The 26839-nt window shown below is 41.5% G+C and overlaps 1 protein-coding gene across 14 annotated transcripts in view; it reads left to right on the top strand.

Annotated features, from left to right (window-relative positions):
• The window catches only part of Mpdz (multiple PDZ domain crumbs cell polarity complex component), a 155190-nt gene that overhangs the window by 110846 nt on the left and 17505 nt on the right, over positions 1-26839 (top strand). For 9 of the 14 annotated variants that reach the window (XM_087547763.1, XM_087547761.1, XM_087547762.1 and 6 more), the window contains 8 exon segments: positions 5679-5841; positions 7527-7723; positions 8759-8850; positions 9031-9121; positions 11711-11791; positions 23936-24028; positions 24117-24191; positions 25870-26035. In XM_087547763.1, coding sequence (XP_087403889.1) covers positions 5679-5841; positions 7527-7723; positions 8759-8850; positions 9031-9121; positions 11711-11791; positions 23936-24028; positions 24117-24191; positions 25870-26035 — 958 coding nt within the window. 14 annotated transcript variants of the gene reach the window in all.

Raw genomic sequence — 26839 nt, 5'->3', positions numbered from 1 at the left:
TTCAGATAGAAAATCTGCCAAATGATAGGGCTGCCTCATGCTGCATTCTTTGCAAATGCTATTCAGTTTGTTTAAATAACTACAAATCTTCTTACATTTGTTAACATTTGTTGTGTTAAACATAGACACAGCGTGGTAATATTGTAAATGGCTGTTTAAGTTGAGTTACAGCTATTTTTTTGTGTGGGAGGGTTTATTCTGTTTTTTTGTTTTATTTTAATTTCTAACTCATATCATTTAGGATAATATTATAAACTGCTGAGTAGTGATTCTTAATATTACTTTGAACAGTTAAGCTACAAACATTTCTTTCGATGCCAATCACATTTTCTAATGAGCTAGAAAGATATTGTCTCATACACCTGGAAAAGATTCCTATTTTTTTTATTTGAGGCATAATGACACCTAATTTTATAGCAATTATTCCAGGATAAATCTTGCTTAGAAATGACATGTTTAGTCAAGTTAGACACATCTTGCTTTGGGAAACTAGAATTAATTTTGCATTTAAAATGAGATACTCTTTGTTAGTGGTGATTTACTTCCAAATGGAAGTAATCAGTCCTCTGGTTAGCTAAAGGAAAAACACCACAAATTTACTTACGGTAGAGTCCCTGTGTGACAGAGTTTCCTTTATGAGCAGAGGATAAAGCTTCTGGAAAATCTTACACAGTTGAGAAGTTGGTCCGTCCTTCTGTGCTTTGGCTTTTCAGGGATGAGAACTCCATAGCATATCCCTGATAATCCCTTCAGTGTAACAAAGTGAATTAGGGCAGTGTACATCCTGATTGCTGGGTGGCCCCCTTCATGGGGCCAGGGGATGGTTTGGTGTCCTCGATGTGTCTTCTCAGTTGTTTCTTCATCAGTTACCTTAAGGACATTGCATCGTTTATGTTCTTTAGCACACTCTCGGATCGGTAACTATCTCCCTATTGGTAGATGTGACCTACCATTCCATGTACATTGCTCCTCTGATAGCACCAAATTGAAATCTTGTAAGGTCTGAAGAAAAGTAAAAAGTAGAGGTCTCTGGGAATTTCATGTCTTGATCATAGTTCTGATTTTGTTGTTCCACATAGTTAGAAAGGACAGGCCATCGATCTGCCATGCATGATGACCAGAAATAGTCTGCCCACACCACCAGGCCTCCAGTGTCATCCACTGCCTCGTCATTTCTCACAGTTTACTATGTGGTCCTGTTTCTTGGCACTTGTAAGCCTCTCTTGAGTAAAGCAGGAGCTGACATTTTAAACTGTAAAGCGGGAGGAAGTGGAGAGGAACAGAAATGTCATTGTACCCATCTCTTTTCCTGCCTTGTCTCTCAGGAAAAACATTCAGGAAGCTCAGATTGAAAGGGCAGTGTGGCATAGACAGCAGGGCTGGAGCCTGGGGACAGTGTCTCCAACATGTTCCCATGCAGGGCGAAGTCATGTGACCTGACCCCCACTCCATGCCCTGCAAGGGGGCTTTGTCAGGGAGAAGTAACATAAACATTTAATTGGAGCCAATATGAATTTTAAATGTCTGCAGTTCTCTTTAAAAGATCCAGTCAATAGAAGGAAAAGATAGCGGGTGTGAAGGAAGAATTTATTGTGCTAAGGAAATTTACTTTTTTTCCTTTTAAATATGAACGTGCTAAATTCTATTTGGCTGACTTCCTGCCTTTAATATGTATATTCAGTTTCAACAGCCCCAGCAAAGGACTTACTACAGTCAAGTCACAAAATCTAGGCGAAACACTAAACACAGACTTAAAGTACTATCCAAAACCGTAAATCCTTCAGTAGTGTAGGAGATGTCAGACTTCTTTTCTTTTATTAAGATGTAAACCTCTGTCAGCTCTTCACAAGAAATGGTGAAGAAAGGAACACACCATATAGTGATTCTTCTCCCACCCCCACCCCTCCAGTTTTTAAAGTTTAAAAGTGCAATTGTTCTAGATCAGTGTCTACTGGCTGGTCAGAGTGCAGTGTCCTTTATGGGGGGCAATGTAAAGAAACGAAGGTTCCGATGAGCGGGCAGGGAAGTGCTTAGTGTGCATTCTAAACAGACTACTGAAAAGTGATGTCCCTCCCTTCTGAAAGTAAATGAAAACAACAGCATCGGGCTTTCCTTTTGAACCAGGCGCACATAGCCAGGGCAGAGTACATGCCTTTCATGATAGTAAAACCTTCCGAGGAAATGGAAGAGATTCTGGTCTGTTTGCGATCTGTTTGCGTTCCTGGAGTGATTAGACCCAGGTGGAGGCTTGGGTCATTAGAAACAACCATTAGTCACTGTTTTAGAGGAGCACACGGAGCAGCCTCTCAGGCCGACGTTACTTCTCACAGGCAGCTCTGACCGTCAAGCACTGCTCTTGACGTTGGGTTGTTTCACAAACATTTCTTATGCCTTCAGCACATCTTCTCTTTCCTTTTAGAAATCCCCTTTGCCTTCCTTGCCGCACAGCCTTTACCCTAAGTGCAGCTTCAGCAGCACTAACCCATTTGCAGAGTCTCTCCAGCTCACCTCTGACAAGGTTGGATAATGCCCATTGTCTTGAACTCGCCTTTGCAGAATGTTTTGTGTTTCTACTGTGCCTTTGTCCCACTTCACTGTTTATCACACTTAGAAAAACAAGGGAAACAATGGTTTATTCCGAGTGGACATGCACTTTGTCCTGCCAAAGAATATTTATATTTTTACCTGTAGTTAAAAGGTTCCAGTGTTTTTCCTGCATTTTTGTATGATTTTTTCATGTTTAAATTTTAGTTGCTATTTGTATAAACTACTTTTATGTATAGTTTTCAGAAACATTGTATTGTCTTAAAACAGCTTCAGATTTGTACACTGAACAAACCACTCTGCAAATAAGTGTGAGTGTGCTTGTGTGTCTATGTGTGTGTACATGACAAAACCTTCTGAATATTCATGGAGTAAGTCTATATAAATGCCAGATCATGAAGTGTAACTGTTTCTATGCTTGTCATTTTTCCTAGTTTATTCTCATATTCTAATGAAATTATAAAACCAAATTTGAAACAAAATTTTATAAAAATTCTTTTATAGCATAATTCAGTAGCAGAAAGGGAGAAAGCTGTCAGAATTTTACTTTAGAGACCACCTTATGAATATTCATTGGGTTTTCGTGTTACTATGTCACGGATCAGAACAGAAGCCATACCTGGAGGGATGTTTTCTGTGACCATGAGAGTTACAACATTCGAGTACTGTCATCTATGATTCCCCAACTGACCCTTTTGTTCCCACACCATTTAAGGTTTGTCTCCATGCAATGTTTTGAAAGTGGGTGTGTTTTTTTGTGTGACACGCATGTTCATTTATTTTTTGTAAGCATAAGGGCTAGGGTAGTTTCATTTGACCGTGGTGAAATACATATTTTGTTAAAAGACTTCAAAAGATTGTCAATAAAAAACCAGTTACACTGTCTTAATACAGGCAAACAAGAGACTTAACGCCCCCTCCAGGAAGAAGGCAAACATTGCTTCTCTGATTAGTCAGTTGGCTTGGAATATAGTTTTGCTGTATAGTGTTATGCCTACAGTCCTGACGAGGTTTTAAGATGGTTAGATTTTTTCCCTCATTATTTAGTAAAGTAATAACAACAGCAAAAAGAAGGTAGGAAGAAATATGAAATAACACATCCATAGATTTGAATGAATTCATGTTAGGCAAATAATACCTTTTGATCATACAGAGAAGTAATTATCTTTTTAACCAGAAAGTACGTACCTTTTTTCCTTTAGAGTAATATCTAAATTTTGGTTGAGTCAAGTGAAGTTTCCGGTGTGTTTGCACACTTTTATTTGTACATTATTTGAACGACTTTTATAGCACACTGTTCTGGAAGACAACACAGATTTCATTGGCACATGTAACTCATATTTGTTTGGCCAATGATGTGTAAAGGGAATACTGTTAGTGCAGCAAAGTATGCTCCTGAAGATCAGTTGTCCTGAATTTGTCAGCCAGCCCTGTGCCTTGCTGGTAAACTATATGCATTTGAAATTAGCAAAAACATTATATTTCGTGCATGAAGCTCTAGTGTTGATGTGTTTCATGGTATTCCTACTACCAGCTAATCATTCATAAGAGTTTAAGATTGTCTTCTTTTAGAACAGGTTACTTTCAGAAAATAACAAACATATACATAAATTACAGCAGGCAATGCAAGTTTATTCTTTTTATAAAAGTGACATAAAGAATAGAAAAACATATAGATTGAAAAACCATATATCAGAGACTGCCTGATACTAGGTACAGTGCTTTATTTGATTGTCCCTGATCTTGAGACCCAGGTACTGTCTTACTGTGGATGCTGGAGAAGATAGCCAGGTTTAATACAAACTTCACTATGGTAAGAACGATAGAAACTTACCAGCAAGGTGGCTTAGCATCAAGGTGCCTGCCATCAAGACCAATGGCCTGAGTTCAGTCCCTAGACACCACATGGTATAGGAACCAGCTCTAGCAAGCTATTTTCTGGGTTCCATACTCACTCTGAGGCATGTGCACTCCCAAATCACCCAAACTACAATGCTAAGATAGAAAAGAACTAAGGAGAAAGAAGTCTAGCGCCTGATTTTAAAGATTCATCCTCCACAGGCCTTAGTTTGTTCATTTGAGCAGTAAATCTCAGGAGCTAATCTGGGGAGCTAAATAGTTTACAGGCCTTTCAAATTCCAACCTGCTGCCTGATAATAACTCATATACAAACTTGATTATAACAAATTAAATTCTAAAGTAATACCAGTGGTCCTAAGAGACAACAGGCATGTTGCATCTGGCTTTGTTGAAAGGATCTCTCATGAGCCACCATAGCGATAAAAAGTGGGAGGTGGTCTTGAACCCACACCTGACAGAACCGTGTCTGTTCTCCATTTAACAAGCAGGCTGTCTTGGGGGAGCAACCTGCATGGTTTCTATGGGTTTGTTCAGAGTTGTTCAGAGAGGGGATTCAAGTAGCAACAAAGAATTGATCATATGGGCCGGAGCTGTGACTCCATAGAACACCCACTGTATACAGGGTCCTGGGTGCAGTCCCCAGATCCACAGAGAGAGAGAGAGAGGAGTGCTCATGCATATCCTTGCTTACAAGTGTTGCTGTTATTGGCATTGTATTCATTTATTTTGTGGGTGTAGGTATGTGGACTTGCACATGTATGGTCTATGTCATGGAGATCATAAATCAACCTGTGGCAATTGGTTCTTTGTTTCTACTGTGTGAGCCCAGGTATTGAACTCAGGCCCTTAGGCTTTGCCCAGGTGCCTTCACCTCCTTAGCCATCTCAGTGGCCCCGACTAATGCATTTTAAGGATAGTTCCTTGTTAGTTTTCTTCCTATGGTTTGTTTGGTTTTTATTCTTGACAGACTTGAATGACCTCTAAGATCTACACAAATCCTTACATTTTTTTCCCCCAGTAGGGAAATTTGAACATTTTTCTCTCTTAGGTCATTTAAGCCTTCAAATTCATTTGTTTAAATTAGCAAATAATAATTTAATGAATTATGTTGATTCCCAAATCCTGTCTAACACTTCTTACACTCACATGTAAGCTTTCTCTTATTGGAGAATATTTTAGAACTGGCATTTGGTTTTGGAATTATATTCTTATTTGTTTTCCTTAAAGTTTTCGTGGTATTGCACATGCCCACTGAATTCTTTTTGTCCCCACAGGCACCCAGCCAGTCAGAATCCGAGTCGGAGAAGGCCACATTGTGCAGTGTCCCTTCCTCCTCTCCTTCAGTGTTCTCAGAAATGAGCAGTGATTATGCACAGCCATCTGCAACCACAGTCGCAGAAGATGAGGACAAAGAGGATGAGTTTGGGTACAGCTGGAGTAAGTTGTCTCTTTGTGATGCCCTTAATTCTAAAAAGTGTTGAAATAGCTCTGGCTTTGTTCTGTGTGTGTTAACTAGCGATATATACTCAGTTGTAGCTGGGAGGACTACAGTTTGTTTTCCTTGAATACAACGTGCATTCCTGAGGCATGACATCATCTTCCTCCTTTACTTTAAATACACATTTCTCATAAAGCCCTCTTGCTTCTCATATGAAAATTACATCAGTCAAGACATCGCAACCCAGCATAGGATTGGCTGGCTCTCTTCAATACCCTCTGCCCCTTACAGGCTTTAGACTCCACCTTGTAGTATTGGATGGTTATTGGTATTATGCCCTGAAATTCTGGTATTTTGGTAATTATAATTATTAAGATCAACTCTTGAGCATCTGACAAGTTGTCTCAAGTTTTAAATACAGTTCTCTCAGGTTACTAACATTGTATTAGGTAATGTCTAAGGAATGCTGACAGTGCTTCACGCACAAATTGAGCCAAAAATCATGAATGTTTCATCAAATTAAAAAGTTTGATTACAAAAATATTTTAGATTTATGTGTTTGATTTTATGTGGATGAATGTTTTGCCTGAATGTGTGTGTGTTCACCACATGTGTGCCTGGAGCCATTGGTAATACTAGGAGGGCTCAGATGCTCTGGAACTGGATTTATAGGGGGTTGTGAATCACTCTGTGGGTGCTGGGAACTGAACATGGGTTGTTTGCAAGAACAAAGAATACTGTTAACACTGAGCCATTTCTCTAGCACTCAAAAAGTTTTATTTTAAAAACCTAACCATTCCCTTTAAGGAGTCTACACTGCACATACTTTAGAAAGCAGAGAACAGGAAGGTTACCCCGCTTGATTGCAGAGGGAGTGCAGAGATGTTTATTTGACCGATGTAAAGAGTCAGCGTAAGTGCAGGTCATAGGAATTTTCTAAGAGATGATTTGTCAAGTGTGATCACCAAATCAAAATTATCCAAATGTTACAGGTGGTTGTTTGGTTTTTAAATTAGGTTACCGCAAAACATAATGCCTTAAATAAAATAAGAACTTAGGACTACTCATGCGGGATGATTGACCTGCTCATCAGGACTCCATTTCTAAGATGACTCACTGACACAGGCTGCTGCTTTGAGCACCTACTTATGGCCCTATCTCTCAGTTTTAAATGTGTGGACAAACTGTTGATAAGGAGAACTAATATCATATAGTCAGGGCATATTGTTTAAGGCTGGGAAGAGTATATTGACTTGTTCTGGCCGAATGGCTCTGTACACCGAGGAAGATCACTCTCTTCTCTCTGGATCATAATGTGATGCACTCTATAGATTTGCCTCTGTTGAAGATGCTTCTACTGACCAGTGAAGTAGAGAATTCTATGTATTTTAACTACATTCTCCTCTGCACATGTTCAATTGATTTTTCTGATTTAATCATAGTCTTGGGAGATTATAGATTTAAGTCACTTCTCTTGGACCCAATGCTGCCAAAATGAACTAGGTAATAGTCTGAAATTATACACAACAAACCAACTGTGAAAACAGTCCTGATGTTCAGGCAGCCATTCTAACCTTTAGCTGCCAAAGAAATTATTATATCCATTTAGATAAATCTAAATAAGTGTTTCTATTAAAGCATTTGTCTGTGAATTAACTGTAAATGCATTTGTTGTTATGTGTAGAAAATATCCAAGAGCGTTATGGAACCCTTACAGGCCAGCTCCATATGATTGAGCTGGAGAAAGGTCATAGCGGTTTGGGTCTAAGTCTTGCTGGGAACAAAGACCGAACCAGAATGAGTGTGTTTATAGTGGGGATTGATCCTACTGGAGCAGCAGGGAGAGATGGCCGACTACAGATTGCCGACGAGCTTTTAGAGGTAGGTGTTGGTATATGCTATCGCTACGTCAGATAGTGGAAAGCTCAATTTCCAGAAAGTCACCCAGACATTGTATAGTGACTAAGAAAACCACCCATTTCCTAATAAAACTGATGCAGTGCAGCAGATTTGGCTCTACACCAGATCTCTACAGCATAGCTTGTGTCCCATTAACTCACATTAAAGGCCATGACTCTGCGGTTCCAGAAACAGTTTTTGTCCCAAGATAGCAATAAAAATCACACTTTGAAAACGTTTTTGTGTGCTTTATTTTTGTTTGGAATTTTTTAAATGAGAAATGACCAAGCATTCCCTGGTAATGATGCTGACCCACTGGACATATGGAGGTCAAATCTCTAATGAAATAAGTATTGGGGGTAAGGTGAGGTGACACCAAGTCTCCCGCAAGCAGCATCTCAGCCTGCTAAGCAATGCAGGTTTCCTGATCACACTCTCTAGTGGTTAGACTTTGTTTGCCTTTCCCTTGCCTCCTGAGGCAGAATCAGCGTACCTTCACACTGCCTTTGAGCTCTTGTGATGTCTCTGCTGTCCAGGCTAGATCTGGTCTCAGGGGCTTGACATCTGGACACGGGGGCTGGCAGCTTCATTTCTGTAGAGTGCTACTCTGCTTACAAATCTGCTGCTCTGCCCTGAGCCTGACAGGAATGACTTTTGGTACCCTGTTTCCTAGGACCAAGACCTAGCCAGGACCTAGGATGAGACAAAGGCTTATCCAGGTGTTCTTTGCAAGCCACAGAGCCTTTATCTGTCAGGAGGTTGACTGTCTTCTCTCTTTATTGGGTCAAAATGTCATTTCTACAAACTGTCCAGGAGTATCAGAATTGATGCACGTCATAGTCACATTAATGTTAGCTTTAGGCATTCTCTATTCATATCCAAGTTTTGGGTTCTGTTCTGGAGAGGAAAAAATGTATAGTATAATAAAGAGAGCAATTCAGTTTTTATTAGCTAGACAAGAAGATAACAAAGAAATGAAGAGTTTTAAGTTCAGCTAATGATACCTATTCCTCATAGATCAATGGCCAAATATTATATGGCAGAAGTCATCAGAATGCTTCATCAATCATTAAATGTGCTCCATCTAAAGTAAAAATCATTTTTATCAGGTGAGCATGTTCTCTGGTTTACTAAATACTTGGTAAACATTTCACTTCAGTTATTTTCAATATAAATAAGACATTTGATACATGTCCACTCATGACTGGGGTTAATAATCTTTCTGACTCTTCAAGTTAGGGGATGGGAATACTATCACAATATGACAGACGAATGTGTTCTTCTTTTAGAAATGCAGATGCAGTGAATCAGATGGCTGTATGTCCAGGAAGTGCAGCAGACCCTCTACCTTCTACCTCAGAAAGTCCTCAAAATAAGGAGGTAGCTGTGACATTTTTACTTTTCAGGGAAGATTTGATTGATATATCTCATTAACTTATTAACCATAGTAGAACATTACAGGGATTCAAAGATAAGCCATAAACTTGACATTCAAATTGTTACTACCAGACAGAACCTATGTGAATTAGCATACCACTTGTGCAGAGGCCACCTGAGAGCCCGCATGTGCAATATAGAGTGGTCTGTTCTGCTCAGGAAAGAGACTTTGTGGAGGAGATGTTACATGTGAGGAACATGGAGGAGGGTTAGTGGAAAGTGCTGTGGCCAGAATACGTGGGGTAAGTAGGAGCACACATCCCAGCAATACCTGAACCTGAAACTGCCAAGAGTATTAAGGAATGGTACTGGGAAAGTAGTGCAGAGTGTTGAGAAAGGGTCCTTGAGAAAGGAGACGCTCTCAGGCTTGGGAATCACTGTGAAGGCCAACCCTGTTAGTCACCATCATCATGAAAATCCTGGTTTAACTCTGTGGAAGTTCCCACATGCTTGCTGCTGGCAGAGAAATGACCCACAAGAGGCAGGAAGGAAACTCAGCGTGGCTCAGCTAGCTGGACTGGTTCAAACTTCTGAAGTCTGATCCCAGCCAGTTTATTTTAGATGTAATTAAGTACAGTACAAGTTTGGGAAGAAGTTTTTTTTTTTATAATAATGACTTCAATCCCATGTGCACAATTAAGCTTAAAGCATGACTACATCAAAACTCTTTTTGCAAAGTACATATGACCTCCACCATTAACATCGTTTGCATAGCTTAAGGACCTAGGATCTGGTGTGGTCTCTGACTAAGATAGTTGATAGGTCACCAGACTACAAAGTACATGTGACATCTCCCCTAATGCTCCCCTAATGCTCAAGATCAAGGTCTAGGGAGGAAGAATTTAGGGTAAACATAATAGTCTGAGGAAACAGGTATGACCTGGCACTACAGATAAAACAAATTACTAGGCAGCTAATAACATCTACTCCCATTTTTCCAGGCATAAAACAGCCATACTCTTCCCTTCCATTGAATAAACAAGCCCTGTGTGTTTGTTTTCTGGTTTCTTTAATGCCTATCTGTGAACAGGAGGGCTTAGTGCCCTCTACATAGATGAATGGTAGTTAAGTTTTCAAAAATCTTACTCTCAGTCATTCCAGGGCAGAGAAATTAAGTTTGAGGAACTACAGGAACAGAAACAGTTTAGGACAAAAGAAACCCATACAAGGGAAAACGGAAATGTCACATCAGAAGTTTTAGACCCAATTTAGGATTATTCATGCCTACACATATGTACTTATTGAGCAAAACAGTTGTAAAGCATTGATTCGACAGACATTTCTAGAGTAATCTGGTGATTTGGGTGAGGAATGGTGATTAAAGTACAGGAGAGGACAGGGCTCTCTTCCGCATGCCCTACTTCACTAACCGTGAACTACAAAGGAAGAGCTGCTGTTTTCAGAACCACTGCATGAGCTGCTGCAGGCTGCCTTTCAGGAAGTGGAGGACAGCAAGCCTGTGAACTGCTTGTGCTTGTACAGGGGCTGCAGCTTTTCCCGATCTTATCCCCGAGCAAGCTGCAGGTCAGGATCCCTGCTAAAATATACATTCAGATATGAGGTGTGGTGTTTAGAGGCAGCTTCCCATAGAGTGTGTTGCAGTTGTTGGCCCTGGAGGTTGAAATACTGCATACAAAGAACATCAGTGAAGAGAGAGCAAAGGGCTATCCATGCGGTGTGAGCATGTTAAGGAGGAAAGTGAAAACAAACAAGACAGCGGAAAAGAGCCAGCGAGCCTGGAGCAGCCGGGATGGAGAACAGAGCACCAAAGTGGACCCCAGAGCCTGAGCTGTTGCAAAGAGGGCCAAGAAAGTAGTGGGAGAGGCTATTGGATCTGCAGCCACGTGATGGTGGATGGGCACCTGACAAGAGGGAAAGTCAGCAGCTCAAGGTTCACCAAGAGTTAAGATTGGTGGTAGTTTTTGTTTAAATTTAGAAATCTTTGGATCTGTGTCCAAGAACAAATAAAAAAGATACCAGACAGAAGACCTTAAAATTAGAGGAGCTAAGGGGTTGTCAGTGCCAGAAGGTGAGGGCAGAATTCATTCTTCCTTGGATGAATAGTTTGAGCAGAAGGCTTATTTACATATAAGACAGATAAAGAAATCATAACCTGTTTCAAGCTGTTTACATAAGTTTGGGTAAGTTAAAGATGGCAAACTTGTATTTTCGTATTGCACCAACTTTGTCCCTTAAATTCTGTAACTTAATAACTTTTATGGAAAGCACCTAATAGTTTCTGAATACCTATCCTAACTTGTGAGGAAAGAGTGCTGCATGGTGCCTGTTCTGTCAGCATAGGCTCCTGTCACAGTTCATTATGGAGGAAGCCCAGGCAAACAGAACCACATGAGTTTGTTATGCTCCAAACACAACTGCTGTCCAGTCACACCTCCCAAGTATTTTAATATAAAATATCAGATATTAAAATGTAAGTAATATAGAACATGAATCATTCTGATTAAGTGGCTCTTACATTTGAAACAAACAAAAATTGCTAGCAGTTACCTTTTGGATTTTTTTCTTTGTCAGGTGGAACCAAGTATTACTACATCTGCTTCAGCTGTGGATCTCAGCTCACTTACAAATGTGTACCATCTGGAGCTTCCCAAGGTACGTCTATTTGCCTGGGACTTAAATGATTGTGTTTCCTCACACATTGGTACTGTTCACCGGCTCCCTGTGGCCCGGTCTCCAGAGAGCCCTATCTGTACCATCTGGGGTCTCCTTAGAAATGCAGGTGCTGGGACCCACCCAGGGCTTCCTATGAGTGGGGGGCTTTAGGAGTGGGCCTAGAAGTCTGCTTTAATAAGCCCCCTTGATTGCACTGCGCAGTAGTAACTCCTGAAGACTCCTGGGTAATCAGTCCCTTTACTGTAATCTAGCTTTTCCTGATTTTAGTGTTATTTAAAGATAAGAAATGTGTCATCTCTCTCTGATTTATTTACTGAGATGCTGGTCAGTAGATTCTAAAATGAAGAAACAAGTAAAAATTACTGCTGTCCATAAAACTGAAAAAACTGGAAGTTCAGATGTTAGGCTCCTTGGAAAAGACCTGACTTTCAGGTTCCGATACTGCTTACTGAAATGGTTTGCTGTTTTTGCCTACTACAGTTGATACTGAGAAGCATGTGGGCATCGGGATCTGAACAAACAAGGAAGGGCTCAGGCATAGGCAGTGAAGGAAGTGAGAGAAGGCAGAAGGCTGTCTGCAGGAAAGGCTGCAAATGCAGATGGTTGGAGTGGCCCACTCCCTCCAGCCTTGTGGCCTGGTCCTCTTGAGCCTGGGTCATTCTGTCTGGGCATAGCCAAAGCTTCATCAGAAGCATTAATTTCTACAACTATAATTTGAAGGCAATAGTCATACTTTTGTCTTAGTCAGTTGCGAAAATTAAATGAATTACTTATATAATAGTGTAATTCCTAGCACACAGTCAGACTATTGGAAAAATCAACTATATTGGTTTCATTTCTTCTTCTTTTTTAATGAAACAGATCTGTACAAAGGTGGACTGCTTCAGTCTTTTTAACATAATATTTTTATTACTTTTTCGAGAATGTCATATGTGCACACAGTATATCAAAATACTTCCCTCTAACCCCATCTCCAGCCATGATCCAGCCCCTCCCAACTTCCTGGCCTCCTTCTCCCAATTTGTGTTGCATATGTACTCCATGGTGTGGGACAATCAAGTGGAGCATAGTTGACCGACCGGGGACAACACTCTTAAGTCATCAGACTTCATGAGCCCCCACCACCAAGCACTCAGGACTACTTGGTTTTGTACAGGCAGCCACAGCTGCTATGAGGTCTTACATGGCTATAAAAACAGAGTTTTTATTGTGAACTATTTTGCTTTCGACAGAGACAACAGAAGTCATTAAAAGCTTTTCCTTCCTGCCAAAATGGTCTATATATTTTAATTAGAATCTCTCCTGTTGCCATGTCAGAGTGATTATGTCCTCTGCTTCTGTCCAAATTTCAGGCCTTAGTTTGTTTTAAATTTGTAAATGCCAAAGCCACTATTTAATAATGCAATTATCTACCTATAGCTTAATTACAGTTAATTAGGAAGCACTTAAATGTATGCTGAAATTTTGGTATGAATTTTTTTTCGTCAGTTTATATTTATCTCTAGAAAAGTTGAAAATATGGTAAATGTCTCACATGCCCTTTTATAGCAATTCAAGTAGATTTCCGCATGTTTAATTATGCTGGAGTGAACATTAGAGAATGCTAGACAGTGAGCATGGTAGGTGAGAGGCTTACAGCTCTATCGAAGCTCAGAGCACAGACAGACAGGCAGACACCTGGAACAGAGGCTCACAGCACAGACGGATAGGCAGACAACTGGAGCAGAGCCCCGGACTTAGACCTTCCTAGTCATGACACTGTTACCCAGGGCAGATGCCTGCATCAGCACGTGGCTGCTTTGTATTAATTATCCTGACAAAAAGCAACCTAAGGAAAAATGGGTTTATTTGGGCTCACAATCCAAGGCACCGTCATCACAGGTGAATCATGGCAGCAGGAGTTTGAAGAAACAGATGGCCATATTGCACCTGTAGTCAGGAAGCAGAGAGAAATGACTGTTGGTACTCAGTTTAGTGTCTCCTTTTCATTCACCCTAGGATACCTGTGGAATGTTGCCACCTACTTATGGTGGCTATTCCCACCTCTATTAACCTAATACATATAATCCCTAGCAGGCGTACATAGTGGCTAACCTCATCTACGTAATGTCTTACAGGAATATCTTGAGACTTCTCTCCAAGGTGATTGTAGAACCTGTCAAATTTACAATCAATATTAATATTAGGAATGTGGGGTGTTGCTGGGATGAGTCTGACCATATTGTTTCTTGAGAGGGTTATAGCATTTTTGGAGTTTTAGATTTAAAAATTTGGGGAAATCTCTGAAGAAATATGTCCTCAGGGTCATCATGCAGAAGTGTGATGTGACCAGCAGTGGCCAAGGGTACATCTGTAGCTGTCAGCCAAATTTGGTCGCATGTAATACTCATTCATATGTCACTGATTTTTTCCATGGCCTTCAAACTACAGGGCTGAAATGGTCATGAATGGCAGCCAAGGCATGGCATTAAAGAGGCCAGGAGGGCCATTGGTGAAGATGCAGGATCTTCAGTGGAGATCCTCAAGATTGAAGAGGTTATGGAGAGAAGCTGAGCTTAGCACCAAGGGCTTATTATAATGGCCATTGATGAAAGTGTATCCGCAGTAGGAGTGGAGGTCTCAGCATTAAAGGGGTTGGGAGAGAAGCTGAGGCTTGCCACTGTGAAGCAGAGGCACAGTGCCTGAGGCGAGACCAGGTTTGACATTGAACCCTCCTCAGTTGTAGTGGACATTCCAGGATTGAAGGGTTTATGGAGAGGAACTGACGCTTGGCACTGTGGGAGGCCACTTCAGAACATACAGCCTTAGTTGCAGTGGAAATCCCAGGCTATTGGAAAAACCTGGACTATGGGGCAACTACCAAAGAGTAGGAGGTATGGAATGGAGTGAAGTGGGCCGAGCCCAGGAGATGAGCTGCATCTGTGATGGACAGCAGAGAAGGCGGGGCTTATGAAACCCAAAAGATCCAGATTGAGTCCAAGATGTTGGCCTCTGACCTGTTGAGGTTTGGTCTCACTTTGATTTAACTGTGACTGTCTCTTGGGTCTGACCTCTTAGAATAACAAAGTATGAAAGTTGTTTTGGACTTTACAGGATCCCACAGTTAAGAGACTTTAAATATTTAAAGAGACCTTAGACTTTGCTTTTAACTTTGTATTGATTTTTTGTGAGTTTCACATTATGCATCCCAAGTGACACAGGGCTTCAGGGCACTGTGTTTTTAATCTTTGTTTTGCTTACTTTGTTTTGCTTGTGTTTTTTTTCCTCTTCTTTTGGGGAGGGAGGTTGCAAGGGAGATTAGTGGGACCTTGAACTTTTCAAGTTTTAAAGACTATGGGGGTTTTAAACTTATACGATGTTTAATATTATGAAATTACATGAGATCTTGGAAATAAACAAAAAAAAAGAAATAGATGGTTTAATAGCGGTATGTTTGTGTGTCAAGTTAACAAGTGGTCAGTTGTGCTGGAGTATTGGTCAATTTGACATAAATTAGAATTTCCTATGAAGAGAAAGCCTCAACTGAAGAATTCCCTCCATTAGACTAGCCTGGGGTCACACCTTTGGTGCATGTTCTTGATGTGGGAGACCCAGGCTGCCTATGGACAGTGCCATTCCAAACCATTAGTCCTTACTTGATAAGAAGGGAAGCTGATCAAATAATGAAAAGCAAGCCATTGTGGATTGTTTTTCCATGGTCCCTGCTTTAGTCCCTGGTCACCTTGAGCTCTGACCTGCTTTGCCGTGACTGTGGAATGTTACCTGGAAGCACAAGATGAAATAAACCCTTTCCTCCCCACTTTTGGTTGCTTTTGGTTGACATTTTATCTCAGCAAGAGAAAAGCTAACTATAATATAACTATAATACTCTCCAAAGTAAGGATAAAGAATAGTTCTCACTTGGTAGTTATAGGGCATACATACATACTGGGTATGATACACACACACACACACACACACACACACACACACACACACACACACTGGGGTGGGGGATACACATGCTAATTATTGGGAATTAATATAGTTTTTAGAAAAGAATAAAAGATATCTCATTGCTGATCTAGTGTTCTTTCTTCCTGCCTAGGGACACCTTATTGAGTTATTCCACACATGTTTGCATTAATGTTATCCATTGCTCAGAACCTTGGATAAAAGCAATGGATAAAAGTAATACAAACGGGCTGGAGAGATGGCTCAGAGGTTAAGAGCATGGACTGCTCTTCCAGAGGTCCTGAGTTCAATTCCCAGCAACCACATGGTGGCTCACAACCATCTATAATCAGACCTGGTGCCCTCTTCTGGCCTTCAGGCGTACATGCAGGCAGAAAGCTGTTGATGTATACATAATAAATAAATAAATGTTTTAAAAAGAAAGTAATACAAACATGTATGGAATAACTCAACAAGAAACCTTTCAAAACCTTTCACTGTCAAACAGGTTAAGTCAGTGTTCCTTTGCTTGACATTTAGTAGTGAGGTAGACAGAAGCCTGCCTTGTCCACCAGAAGCCATTTGACACCCTGAGAGGTCGCAGATGAATTGCTAAGCTTATAAACCTGGTTAATGATCGTAAGGCTGCCCAAGTCAGTTACTGTTGAGTTAGAAGAGACCCAAAGCAAGACTCCTTCATCATAAACCAGAAAGCTTTGCCTTGCCTTGACACTTCTGCTGATTTATTCATAGATGTTTGTTGTATGAACTCCCCTTTCTGATGTTGTTGTTATCTGGTGAAAATCCACGACCTTGGAGAATGTCAGTGCACTGGCCCCACAAACTTCCACTCAGATGGCAGTTTTTTTTTTTTTATTATTAACTTGAGTATTTCTTATATACATTTCGAGTGTTATTCCCTTTCCCAGTTTCCGGGCAAACATCCCCCTCCCCCCTCCCCTTTCTTATCGGTGTTCCCCTCCCCGCCCTCCCCTCATTGTCCCCCTCCCCCCAACAGTCTAGTTCACTGGGGGTTCAGTCTTAGCAGGACCCAGGGCTTCTCCTTCCACTGGTGCTCTTACTAGGATATTCATTGCTACCTATGAGGTCAGAGTCCAGGGTCAGTCCATGTATAGTCTTTAGGTAGTGGCTTAGTCCCTGGAAGCTCTGGTTGCTTGGCATTGTTGTACATATGGGGTCTCAAGCCCCTTCAAGCTCTTCCAGTTCTTTCTCTGATTCCTTCAACGGGGGTCCTATTCTCAGTTCAGTGGTTTGCTGCTGGTATTCGCCTCTGTATTTGCTGTATTCTGGCTGTGTCTCTCAGGAGCGATCTACATCCGGCTCCTGTCGGTCTGCACTTCTTTGCTTCATCCATCTTGTCTAATTGGATGGCTGTATATGCATGGGCCACATGTGGGGCAGACTCTGAATGGGTGTTCCTTCAGTCTCTGTTTTAATCTTTGCCTCTCTCTTCCCTGCCAAGGGTATTCTTGTTCCCCTTTTAAAGAAGGAGTGAACCATTCACATTTTGATCATCTGTCTTGAGTTTCATTTGTTCTAGGCATTTAGGGTAATTCAAGCATTTGGGCTAATAGCCACTTATCAGTGAGTGCATACCATGTATGTCTTTCTGTGTTTGGGTTAGCTCACTCAGGATGATATTTTCCAGTTCCAGCCATTTGCCTACAAATTTCATAAAGTCGTTGTTTTTGATAGCTGAGTAATATTCCATTGTGTAGATGTACCACATTTTCTGTATCCATTCCTCTGTTGAAGGGCATCTGGGTTCTTTCCAGCTTCTGGCTATTATAAATAAGGCTGCAATGAACATAGTGGAGCACGTGTCTTTTTTATATGTTGGGGCATCTTTTGGGTATATGCCCAAGAGAGGTATAGCTGGATCCTCAGGCAGTTCAATGTCCAATTTTCTGAGGATCCTCCAGACTGATTTCCAGAATGGTTGTACAGATGGCAGTTTTATGGTAAAGTAAAATATCAGGGAAATGGAATGTGTTCTTTTTCTCAGTGGTCAAAGGGGCCGGATAAGGAGACTATTTAAGAATCTTTTAAAATGAGCTAGACAAAGAGGCAAATAATTATTATTTTCTGGGTTTTAACTATGAACATTAAGTCACTAAGTTCTTTGGGTTCATATTCTTTATCAATACAGAAGAAATTGCACATTTATATTGGACAAACTATTCTGAGGGTTAAGTGAAACAATGTATGTATAGACTTGTTACCATGCATTCAATTTACCATAATTTTTTCATAAACATTTTTAAACTCCTGAGGTTTGGAATACTCTGTAGAATGTATCCTTGAAAGTTTCCTTTGTGGAGATCTATATGGAAAAAAATGATACATCCTGAGAAGCTTGTGAATACCTCACTCTGTGAAGATGGCATGGGACTGAAATGCAGGGAAGCAAAACCAAATAAACAAAGCAAACAAACAAAACCAAAAAACCAAGCAAATGAAAAAGCCAAGAGCCATCTAACACTGATGGCTCATCACAAGTCCTTTCTCCCTTATTTCTCCAGAATTCTTCAAATTTTACTTGAAAAACAATTTAATAGTAATATGTCTGTTATGACATCTACTGTGTAATTAACTATGAAATATTGCCTTCACTGCCCCCCTCTTTGTTGCTGGTCTCTCCCTATCTGAGGCTATGTCACTGAGGTGTTCCCTTCTGTTAATACGTGGAAGTGGGAGTCTAACAACAGGCCAAGTCTAGTTCCAATGCCCAATTACTTTTTCTCCTACTATTTTTAAAAGAGGGATACAAATATAAAATAAAGTTGTTATGTGTATAATCTACAACCTTGGTGGTTTTCTGTGATGCTAACTCAATTAATAAAAACTTTGATCAGAAATTTATTTTTAGTATGTTTTACCCTAGAAAAGTAAGTGTAGATTACAGCAAGTAACAGATTTTACAATTGTCAGCAATTGGTGTCACATTCATGTGATTTTTACATAAAGGAAATCCTCAAGTTACAAGTTAGGATTACAAGTTTTTCTTGTGAATTTTAGAAACCCTTTCACTTTCTGATAACAGCAGCTTGTTCACTTCGGTCTCACTTGTAATTCTTATTTAGGGCTCTTACTGCACAACTTTATGAGCACTCCATAGTCATTTCACATGATGGCATTTTAAACTAGCTCAGGATAGGATCTCATGTCCTCTCCTGTTGAGGAAGGACTCTGTCCACTGTGCCAGAAGTAAGCTGGAAAGTTAACAGTTCGGTAGGAAAGGGCACACTGACACTGTCCTCCCCTTTGGTATGTGTTGTTGTCTACTTCTCCAGTACAATTTGTCTACAGTATGTGCACTTGTGTTTGTAATGTCCTCAGTGGGGTTAGGACCTAATATACACACAGACGTTTGACTTATTGTTCCTTTGGAATTCATATTGAAAAACAACCAAAAACACAAGCAAAAACGTAACTAATAGGAGAAAATTAACTCCCATCAAGCTTAATAAAAGCTCACTCTTGGAGACACCGCCGGAACCTGAGGGAAACAGACCGGATAAACAGTTCTCTGCACCCAAATCCCGTGGGAGGGAGAGCTGAACCTTCAGAGAGGCAGACAAGCCTGGGAAACCAGAAGACACTGCTCTCTGCACACACATCTCGGACGCCAGAGGAAAAAGCCAAAGACCATCTGGAACCCTGGTGCACTGAAGCTCCCGAAAGGGGCGGCACAGGTCTTCCTGGTTGCTGCCGCCGCAGAGAGCCCGTGGGCAGCACCCCGCGAGCAAACTTGAGCCTCGGGACCACAGGTAAGACCAACTTGTCTGCTGCAAGAGAGCTGCCTGGTGAGATCGGGACACACAGAGGCAGAGTTCATCTAGGACCGGGCATGTCCTGTGTTTGCCGGAGGTCCCACGCCCGTGGATCCCGGCCCGCAGCAGCTCTCTGCTCCCAGACTCTGTGGGAAAGAGACCTCACCGCCTGGTCAGGTGGGCACTCCTGAGGCTGCAGAGCAGAAGAGACCACCAACACTGCCCACCCCTGCCCACATCCCTGGCCCAAGAGGAAACTGTATAAGGCCTCTGGGCTCCCATGGGGAAGGGCCCAGGAGCGGCAGGACCCCTGCCTGAGACACCGCCAGAACCTGAAGGAAACAGACCGGATAAACAGTTCTCTGCACCCAAATCCCGTGGGAGGGAGAGCTAAACCTTCAGAGAGGCAGACAAGCCTGGGAAACCAGAAGAGACTGCTCTCTGCACACACATCTTGGACGCCAGAGGAAAAAGCCAAAGACCATCTGGAACCCTGGTGCACTGAAGCTCCCGGAAGGGGCGGCACAGGTCTTCCTGGTTGCTGCCGCTGCAGAGAGCCCCTGGAGAGCACCCCACGAGCAAACCTGAGCCTCGGGACCACAGGTAAGACCAACTTTTCTGCTGCAAGAAAGCTGCCTGGTGAACTCAAGACACAGGCCCACAGGAACAGCTGAAGACCTGTAGAGAGGAAAAACTACACGCCCGAAAGCAGAACACTCTGTCCCCATAACTGACTGAAAGAGAGGAAAACAGGTCTACAGCACTCCTGACACACAGGCTTATAGGACAGTCTAGCCACTGTCAGAAATAGCAGAACAAAGTAACACTAGAGATAATCTGATGGCGAGAGGCAAGCGCAAGCAACAGAAACCAAGACTACATGGCATCATCCAAATATATATATCCAAAATATACAAAGAACTCAAGAAGTTAGACCGCAGGGAAACAAATAACCCTATTAAAAAATGGGGTTCAGAGCTAAACAAAGAATTCACAGCTGAGGAATGCCAAATGGCTGAGAAACACCTAAAGAAATGTTCAACATCGTTAGTCATAAGGGAAATGCAAATCAAAACAACCCTGAGATTTCACCTCACACCAGTGAGAATGGCTATGATCAAAAACTCAGGGGACAACAGATGCTGGTGAGGATGTGGAGAAAGAGGAACACTCCTCCATTGTTGGTGGGATTGCAAACTGGTACAACCATTCTGGAAATCAGTCTGGAGGATCCTCAGAAAATTGGACATTGAACTGCCTGAGGATCCAGCTATACCTCTCTTGGGCATATACCCAAAAGATGCCCCAACATATGAAAAAGACACGTGCTCCACTATGTTCATTGCAGCCTTATTTATAATAGCCAGAAGCTGGAAAGAACCCAGATGCCCACTTCAACAGAGGAATGGATACAGAAAATGTGGTACATCTACACAATGGAATATTACTCAGCTATCAAAAACAACGGCTTTATGAAATTCGTAGGCAACTGGTTGGAACTGGAAAATATCATCCTGAGTGAGCTAACCCAATCACAGAAAGACATACATGGTGTGCACTCATTGATAAGTGGCTATTAGCCCAAATGCTTGAATTACCCTAGATACCTAGAACAAATGAAACTCAAGACGGATGATCAAAATGTGAATGCTTCACTCCTTCTTTAAAAGGGGAACAAGAATACCCTTGGCAGGGAAGAGAGAGGCAAAGATTAAAACAGAGACTGAAGGAACACCCATTCAGAGCCTGCCCCACATGTGGCCCATACATATACAGCCACCCAATTAGAGAAGATGGATGAAGCAAAGAAGTGCAGACCGACAGGAGCCGGATGTAGATCGCTCGTGAGAGACACAGCCAGAATACAGCAAATACAGAGGCGAATGCCAGCAGCAAACCACTGAACTGAGAATAGGACCCCCGTTGAAGGAATCAGAGAAAGAACTGGAAGATCTTGAAGGGGCTCGAGACCCCATATGTACAATAATGCTAAGCAACCAGAGCTTCCAGGGACTAAGCCACGACCTAAAGACTATACATGGACTGACCCTGGACTCTGACCTCATAGGTAGCAATGAATATCCTAGTAAGAGCACCAGTGGAAGGAGAAGCCCTGGGTCCTGCTAAGACTGAACCCCCAGTGAACTAGACTGGTGGGGGGAGGGCGGCAATGGGGGGAGGGTTGGGACGGGAACACCCATAAGGAAGGGGAGGGGGGAGGGGGATGTTTGCCCGGATACCGGGAAGGGAATAACACTTGAAATGTATATAAGAAATACTCAAGTTAATTAAAAAAAAAAAAAAAAAAAAAAAAGCTCAGGTGAGAGCAGATGCTGGTGAGGATGTGGAGAAAGAGGAACACTCCTCCATTGTTGGTGGGATTACAAGCATGCATATACTTTACACAGATACATGCAGAGAAATCATCTATAGACATAATAAATAAAATAAACATATAGAAGAGAAATAAGGAACTTAAAATACGTGAAAAGTACAAAAGAACTATGAAGAAATGGCTATTCTTAGATAATTTCAGTAGATAATCTATTATGTGCCAATGTGGACAGAAAAGGCTCCACAGGGTTCCATGTCTAGATGAAGAGGTCCAAATGCTCAGTGGCTGCTGAGAAAGGGTTAATCAGCTGTTTCCATGAATGAGTTCCCACATAAGCTGCTCAATCCATGAGTTCAGCCCTCTACACGTAAACATGATCAAATTTAAGTGGACTAACTCATACGTTATATAAGTCTGTTTGCATATTTATATCTGTGTATGTATAAACATGTAACAATGATAATTAAAGGAGAGACCATGTATTGGGAGGATGAGGGGGGAGATGGTGAAAGAAGGAAAATGGGGTGATGTATGTACATTGTTTATACTGCAATTCTAAAAAGCATAAAAGTATTAAAAATAAAAGAATAGTCAAATTCTATGCAAGGACATTTGGGATCCAAATAGACCTAAAATCATTCAAATTACTGTATTCTACAAGATTTAGCATACTATTCCAAATCCTATTGTGTAGCCTACATTATACAATGTAATATTAATGATTATAGAATGGGAAAATATTATTTTTCTGAAAATAGTATTTTTATCATTTGAAATTAACAACCACCTAGGCAATATTTTCTAGATATTATAGTCATAAGTTTTGTTAAATAATTTCTGGTTAGTTGGGCTTTATCTCTTCTTGTCTACAGGGCTCTTACTAACACAAATGAGTAAAATTACTTTTTTATTGCACCCCTACTTTGTGTACAAATGTGCAAATAAATATTTCTCTATCTCATCAAAAAAAAAAAAAAGCTCACTCTTGGAATGAATGCAGGCAAGTAATCCACATCCTTCTTCGTGGCATGTCTGAATAGTCCCCTGCCAGGGCAGTAGGCCTTCCCACAGAATCAGTGATCAAAGAACCAGAAAGAAGCAAGCCTGAGTGTTTTCTGTAGCCAGCTGTGATGTTCCCTTTCTGTAGCTTGCTTTGTTAGAATCAACTCAGTAAGTGTATCCCATCCCCCTAGGTTCACTGTACCAAAGGGAAGAATATTGAGATTTTCTGTGCATATTTTCAAATCACCATCCAAAACTCAAGTCAGGAAGAAGGGAGAGGACAGAAAGAATAAAGGTGAGGAAGATGGGAGAACAGTGAGAGGCAGTTGGTAGGCTTTGTCCCCAGAGGAGGAGCTAGGCATGCGAATGAGAATGTGCCCGATGCTACCTAGGCTAAGGTGAGAGTGGGTAGGAGATAAACAGCACCCTCTATGTTACTAAAATCAATGTCTTAGTGGAAAGGGCTATTATCGTTTTATTTTTTTCTTTTAGGTAAGAAAACTCTGATTTTTCTTTTTACATAGGAAGGAACATTAGAGAGATCATGGCATAACTAAATACAAGATCGATTCCAAGTCAGGAGCCCTCTCTAATCGAAAGTGTGGCTCCAGGTGTGTTCTCCTGAAACTGTACATGTTTGCCCATTCTCCATGTGACTCCGTATGGAATTTCTATGGATGAAAACCATAATGCAAAAAGTGACTAGCTCTGGCTACAACAAAAAGTAAACAGAAGAAGATAAAGGCTATGGTTATTTAACATTTTAGTTTTGGTTTAGTTTATTGTTGAAAGTAATAGGTCCTGCTGTGTTGGCTCTGCAGCTGTGGCCAATTCAGACACGTAGCTTAGGAATGAACGCTCATTCTGCAGCAAACAAGGACTCTTCTTCAGAAGAGACTCCAAGGGCTCTGCCCCAGAAGGGACTCTTATGCAGCATATATTGTCCCTGTCATTGCTTTTGTAGCCCTTGGGTTGATGGTATTTTGGCTCATCCTGGCTACACATCTTTACATTAAATCAGTTTCAAGTTTCCTGACCGGTCTTCATTTCCTTGTCTAGGATCAAGGAGGCTTAGGCATTGCTATCTGTGAGGAAGACACACTCAATGGAGTCACGATCAAGAGCCTAACTGAGCGTGGGGGAGCAGCCAAGGTGACACTCCTAACTTTCTCACTGAGAAGTGCTGGGAGGGGGTAATCACTCTGAAGTGGTTACTCATCTCGTCCACATTTCACCGTAGGATGGAAGGCTCAAACCTGGGGATCGCATCTTGGCTGTAGATGATGAACTTGTTGCTGGCTGTCCTATTGAAAAGGTATTTTTGCAATAAAGGCAGTGGCGCTGCCAACCCATCCTTTGACCTGGCTCAAGTATGGGCATAGGAATTGAGACTGGGTAGATATGCAAAAAAGATTCCTGTTTACAAAAGAGGGTTTTTCTCCAGGTCCCCCAAACTTTGTTTTCTGTTTTCTAATCAAAATGATGTTATGATTTTCCCTGATAAATTATTTAGTCTTCACTGTTATTTCTGATAAATGTTGCTTCTGGTTTCTTTTGAGAAATCTGGGACCACTGAAGAGTAGCTCAGTTCATGTTGAGAATACAGGCACATTGTTTACGCTTAGCTCTTGCATGTATTGCTATTAAGTAGATTTGAATATACAGCCATTACATGTCTGACATCTTTTAGTGTTGAATGGCTCCCGGAATCTATAGTCTCTATGATGTTATTTATATGTAAGTGCCAGAGTAAAGGCTTTATTTTCCTTAGATATGATATTCTCCCCACAACCCCTTCTAGGGAAAATCCATTTATACATTGGTCAGCAAGAAAGTTAAAGCTATTTTCCAGTCTTTCTATTCTAATGACTGTATTCTAATGGCATGGTATAGCTTGAATCCTTTAACCTATAAATCTGGTTTTGCTTTTGAGTTTGCCTTGACCTTACTGTTGCTGAGTTTACTGCTCTCCATTTACTGTGCTCACCAGTGTGTTCCTATCTCCTCAGAAGGGTTTGTGGAAGCATCATCAGATCCCTTACACAGTCAGAAACTGGACAAAATGCTTACTATGTCATCTAGTGCTGTGGGGATTGAGGAAAACAGATGAGAGTGATTAGAAATGTACCAAGTTGAAAGACACTCGTACATTTCACTAACATAAAGAAGAATCTTGACAAAGGTAGTGTAGAAGGAGACTAGAAATTGACTATAGCTATAATCTCATTGGATAGTTGAAGGACTAGAGGAAGCATCTCTTTCTTAACCTCTCTGGGAAACACAGGGAAATCATGTGTTTCATTTTTTCTTGGTGACAGATGAGTTAGAGACCAGAAACATTGGGTCTGGGGAGTTAGCTCAGCCAATAAATTACATAAGAATCTGATCAGTGAGACTAGAGTCAGGGTTTGGTGGTAAAGAGTGCTTCTAGGTATCCAAAGTTCTGTTCTCAGTGCCCATGTCAGGCAGCTCACAACTGCCAGCAACTCCAGCTCCTAGGGTTCTGACAGTCTCTTCTGGAGTCCACAGGCACAAACATACACGTGGTACACACACATACACACACACACTCACACACACGATAAGTAAGTAAGTAAATAAATAAATAAATCTTTGAACCTAAACAAAGAGCCTGAGTTGGAGAGTCAGAGCCCATCATGTTGATGAAAGGAGGAGTGGGAGAAGACATAAATAGCTGGTGTGCTGGCGTGCCAGTTCTTATAATCCTGGGATGAGGAAGCAGAAACCAGAAATCCTTTGGGATTCACTAGACATCCAGCCCAGCCTGATCAGTAAGTGCCAGTAAGAGACCCCATGGCCTTTATATACCTACACGTATGTACCTGTACACACACAAACATTCATACATATGACCATGTACACATGCATGCACACACAGATAGCAAAGAGATTCCAGCCATCTGGTGACTTATTTGTGTGTGTTTACTCATTTTCTTTCAATTTCGTTTTCTTTCATATCAATCTCTGGCCAGTTCATCAGTCTTCTGAAGACGGCAAAGACAACTGTAAAACTGACTGTTGGAGCTGAGAACCCGGGCTGTCAGGCTGTCCCTTCAGCAGCTGTCACAGCCAGCGGAGAAAGGAAAGACAGCTCCCAGACCCCTGCAGTCCCAGCTCCAGACCTGGAACCCATTCCAAGTAAGGGGTGTCGTTTGAGAGTCCAACACTACCATACATATGACAGCCCCAACGTAGTGTTTTCCTTCAGTGCAGGCCTGAGCACAGATCACTGCTTAAACGTTAAGTCAAAGAGTCGTTCACTGGGGGTGATTGTTGGGGGGAGGGCGGCAGTGGGGGGAGGACGGGGAGGGGAACACCCATAAAGAAGGAGAGGGGGAGGGATTAGGGGGATGTTTGACCAGAAACCGGGAAAGGGAATAACACTCGAAATGTAAATAAGAAACACTCAAGTTAATAATAATAATAATAATAATAATAATAATAATAATAATAATAATAATAAAAGAGTCTTTGACTAAAAGAGGGCACAACAGAGTAAAGTGTAGTCCCTGAGCAGTAAACCTGCATCTATAAGTTATCCAACTTAGGAAGGTGCCTGCCTTAGCCTCTTCCTCCCCAAACCAAGGAAGCGGTCTTCGCTCCCAAGTTCTTGCTAAGGGTACGTGCAATTACAGGCATCCAAGTAAGGAACCAGCTCTTCATTTTGTAACTTCTGCTGTTGAAATGGGAAAGGAGCTCATGGCTTCAGTTTGGTGTTGTATGGGTTGTACACGATGATCTGTTTCACAACTAGGATCAGTACTGGCTCTGTACCACAAAGCTAAACTGTTGGCTACTGCTGTGTATGCGAAAGATCTACACTGGGAGCTGAGGGGCTATGGAGAGCTCGTGTCAGATGAGGGAGTCAGGGACAAGGCTTTCCTGTATCTCTAAGTGACAGTTTAGTATATGGATAGAAGTATTACTTGACTTCTTAGAAAA

Source organism: Rattus norvegicus, chromosome 5 (genome assembly GCF_021556685.1).
Source record: "Rattus norvegicus strain SHRSP/BbbUtx chromosome 5, alternate assembly SHRSP_T2T, whole genome shotgun sequence".
Classification (NCBI taxonomy): Eukaryota; Metazoa; Chordata; class Mammalia; order Rodentia; family Muridae; genus Rattus; species Rattus norvegicus.
The sequence above is the reverse complement of the archived record's forward strand: the minus strand, read 5'-3'. Positions and strand labels throughout refer to the sequence as shown.